Source organism: Priapulus caudatus, unplaced genomic scaffold (genome assembly GCF_000485595.1).
Source record: "Priapulus caudatus unplaced genomic scaffold, Priapulus_caudatus-5.0.1 Scaffold2524, whole genome shotgun sequence".
Lineage (NCBI taxonomy): Eukaryota > Metazoa > Priapulida > Priapulimorpha > Priapulimorphida > Priapulidae > Priapulus > Priapulus caudatus.
In genome coordinates, this window is record NW_014579585.1 from 22,156 (window position 1) to 26,307 (window position 4,152).

Here is a 4,152-nt window from a genome sequence, read left to right on the forward strand (position 1 = left end):
ATTTCAGACCTATCCTGAAAATGTTATGACAATCCGTCCATAACTTTTTCAGTTAGGCTCTACACAAAGAAGCCCACAAACGCACGCTGGTGAAAACATAACCTCTTGCCAACCCCTTGGCGGAGGTAATTAAAACAACATGTAGGATTATTGTATCAAGAGCGTATAAAGAAGGTTCTTTATACGCTCTTGATTGTATGGATCTACTATCTTTAAAGTGATTACGTCACCGTAAAGAGTAAAAATTAAAAAAAACATTTCCACTTTTCCACAAAATATAAGTAATTCTGTAAGTCAATTGCTGCATTATACTTCCTATCTTACTATATATTGTTCGATGTGAACATACACTCGTAACCCATACATAGCCCATAGCAAGCAATTAATGTTGAGAACATTAATTCAAATCGTCCAGGTTTTTTGGATTTTTAACTAGTTGAGAAACAATCTTATCAGATGAGAATTTGACGATTTGTTTAGTCCCGTTAGTCCTTACTTTTAATGTAAAAAAATGGCAATTTTTTTTTTTACAAATTTTACCATAGAAATTTCGTGACGTAGTCCCTTTAAATATGATTGACTTGTAGGGCATAAATCTGTTACAGTGATAATGAATCGGTTTAGTGTGGAGAATTATAGGCGATAACATGGTGAGTTGGAATAATATAAGAGCTGATCGCGCCAGTCGAGCGAGGGATATATTCGTTTGATTCGAGCGTTCGATGTTCGAGAGCTGTAGCGGAAGGAAAATCATTATCGCGATGCGACGCGATAAACCGCACGACGTCTCGCTACATCAACACAGCTGCGGCTGTCGCGACATTCAGCGATGATTGATGCGAATCGCAGAGAGTTGACGCGCATTAATGTCACGTCGGTTTCGAGAGGGGACCTACTGTATGTTCGGCCACAATTAAAAAAATCTTTGTTTGCCCTCACCCGACCCAGGCTGAAAAGTTTGGGTAGGTAGGTAGGATTATTTTTTTTTACAAATTCAACATGGTGTCTACATGCTCAAGTGTGCTTGTGTGGAGATACCTTTTATGTTGAATGTTTGTTTTGCTTGGTACATATAATCAGGAGTAGATAATAGGGAACTTTTATCTCTTTAACTTTAATCTCCCTACTATCCCCTGTATTGCCTACAGATTTATATAATGTACAGTGATACAATTTGTAAAAAAAAAAAAAGAATGGGAAAGATCAATAAAAAAATTTGAGTCGGCCCCTTTTTGGTGGGCCGGTCGGGTGAGGGCAAACAAACAATATTTTTATTATGGCCAAATCCCCGGGTGTGCGTGGGCGTGTGTTGTCTCTGATCGCAGATCATTGTCTATGATCTCATGGATGAGTCTTCTTACTAGTTGGTGTTAACAGGAATTATCCGTCACTTCTAATGCGAGTATTAGAAGACGCTTCCGTGAAGCCTCGTGCTTCTGTATATATCGTAACACGGGGTTGTCTGTGACCAGAGAACAATATCACTGACAAATCTTTTTACTACGTGGTATTAAAGTGATGACGTCACCGCAAATAGTAAAAATGAAAAAAATATTTCCACTTTTTCACAAAATATAAGTAATTCTGTTCACTTTTTATGGTTAAATTGCTGCATTATACTTCTTATTTTACTATATTGTTCGATGTGAACATACACTCGTGACTCATACATAGCCCATAGCAAGCAATTAATGTCAGGAACACAATATCTAATTGTCCAGGTTTTTTGGATTTTTAACTAGTTGAGAAACAATCTTATCAGGTAAGAATTTGACGATACGTTTAGTTCCGTTAGTTCTTACTTTTAATGTAAAAAAATGGCAACAAAAATTTTACAAATTTTACCATAGAAAATTCGTAACGTAGTCAATTTAACAGAAATTATCTGTCATTTCTAACCCGCGTGCCACTATTAAATTATAGGAAAAATGCTTCCACGATGCCCCATGGTTCTGCAACTCCCTCGCAACAAAACTTATATCGTAACGTGGACTTTGTCTGCGATATCAGAATAATATCACTGAGGTTTCTTTTTGCCGCGTAATGTTAACAGCAATGATCTTTCACTTCTAACCAGTGCTTGACACTCGGGCCAAATTTATTTCTTCTGGCCCAAAATGAAAAGTGACCAATTTTCCATTGGTATTTCTACCATGACGTACAATGGTACATGACTTTAGGCCCTACAAACTTGTCACATTGGACACAAAACCACATTTGCATCAAATTGCATGCCACATTTGCAAAAACGCATGGGCACATATGGAACCACGCTAACACGGCGACAGGTTTTAAATCAGCATTATCTCCCTTTACATAGGAAAGCCGTGTCCGCCGAGTGTTGCGATAAATCGAAATCTGAGCACTTGTTTTGCGCTGTGTTAACGCCGAACAGAAATTGTACTGTAACTCGCCCAAAGATTTTATTTTGGGCCTGTAATATTTTGTTTTGGGTATTTTTTAATCGCCCAGCAGAGGTTTTGGTCGCCATTGGCGACCGGGCGACCGGCTGTGTTGAGCACTTCTAACGCGTGTAATAGATGGGGAAATGTTTCCGTGATGTGAACAGCAACGATCCATCAGTTCTAACGCGCGTGTTAGCGGCGGAAACTATTCCACGATATCTCTGGTGGTTCTGCAACTCTCCCACATCAAAACATATATATCGTAACACGCACCTTGTCCGCAAAATCGGAGCAATATCATTGACGTTTCTTTTTACCGCGTGGTGTTAACAGCAATGATCCATCGCTTCTAACACGTATGTTTGATTCGCTTTAGTTTGTTTGCTTCCGCGATCTCACAGGGTCCGCGGCATAGTAGTCGTTGCCCTCGCCCGGCCGGTCGTTATCCGCCGTAACCACGGTTACCGACGCACACTTTCTTGTTCATAACAAAGCGTACCCGTCCCTCCGCCACCCTTCATTGCCGTAACCACGGTTACTAATGCTAACGATGTTTATTGTTTTGTTTTCGCTCCGGCAGCAGCGATTTGATGAGTGGCTCGCCAGACGAGGGTGTGGATGCGAGAGCAGATCTGTCCGACCGTCTGAACGACCTCAGTCTGACCTCTATACAGGTGGGAACGCGCGCGCGTGTGTGTGTGCGTCGCTAGCGCCACCTAACCACACGCTCGCACTCTATAAACTATTGACTTCCTTCCAGCGACACTCCTGTTAATGTAAACAAACAAACAAACAAACAAACAATGACTCTAATAACTAACTAATTAACTCATATAACTAACTGACCAAACGATCAACGAGCCAGCAAACAAACAAACACACCAGATCAAACTAAACTCTACGTATGATTGATTCCAATTTTGATCGTTGATTGATTCCATGATTGACTTTCTTCCAGCGACGACCTCACCTCGCTAATCTAAACAAACAAAGTAACAAACAAACATATTAATAAATCTAATAACTAACTAATTGACTCATAATTAACCGACAAACTATCCAACAAACGAACAAACAGGCCAAACCAGACTGAACTATCGACTCCCTTCCAGCTACGACCCTCACTGACCTAACGATTGCTTTTCTTCTCCTCCCTCGACAGCGGGAGAACGGGGAGCTGGGGAAGAGGAGGAACAAGCGACCGTCGATGGAGATCTACGTCCCCAAGGCGCGCCAGCAAGGCTCCCTTCCCGTGGGAAGCCCCGGCGCGGCCTCCTCCCCCTCCTCCCTCCCCTCGGAACCTTCCCCGGAGAAGCCGGGTGGAGGTCGAAGGTCAGAGGTCGTGCAAGTGTCACGGGGAGGTGGAGAGGTCACACAAGGGTCGCAGCACGCCGGAGAGGTCGCGACAGGGTCGCAGGGCGGCGGAGAGGTCACGCAGGGGTCACAGCAACAGGAGAAAAATTTGAGGTATGGTCGACTTCTTTTTTCTCTTCTTAACAGATATATTTTGCGATAATATATAAAATAATTTTTAACATAATATCTGATATGACATGATAATATAAATATTAATGGTAATATAATCTAAGATCAGACCTGCCAACTGTTACGTATTGCCCGTAATTTGTTACGGACGCGAGTCAAAATTACGGTGTTACGGACGACCTCGAAAAATTACGGACAGCAAGAAAATCTCTGAATTTAATTTTTTTAAATGGCAAAACAAAAGAAATAAACACAGGGTAAA

The 4,152-nt window shown here is 41.6% G+C and overlaps 1 protein-coding gene across 1 annotated transcript in view; it reads left to right on the forward strand.

Annotated features, from left to right (window-relative positions):
* Nucleotides 1–4,152, forward strand: part of LOC106818786 (uncharacterized protein DDB_G0283357-like) — a gene marked incomplete at its 3' end in the record, with an annotated part of 17,425 nt that overhangs the window by 9,662 nt on the left and 3,611 nt on the right. Inside the window, exons 3-5 of the mRNA XM_014823462.1 lie at nucleotides 2,986–3,079; nucleotides 3,568–3,872; nucleotides 4,135–4,147. Of these exons, the coding sequence (XP_014678948.1) occupies nucleotides 2,986–3,079; nucleotides 3,568–3,872; nucleotides 4,135–4,147 (412 nt within the window). The remainder of the gene's footprint in view (nucleotides 1–2,985; nucleotides 3,080–3,567; nucleotides 3,873–4,134; nucleotides 4,148–4,152) is intronic.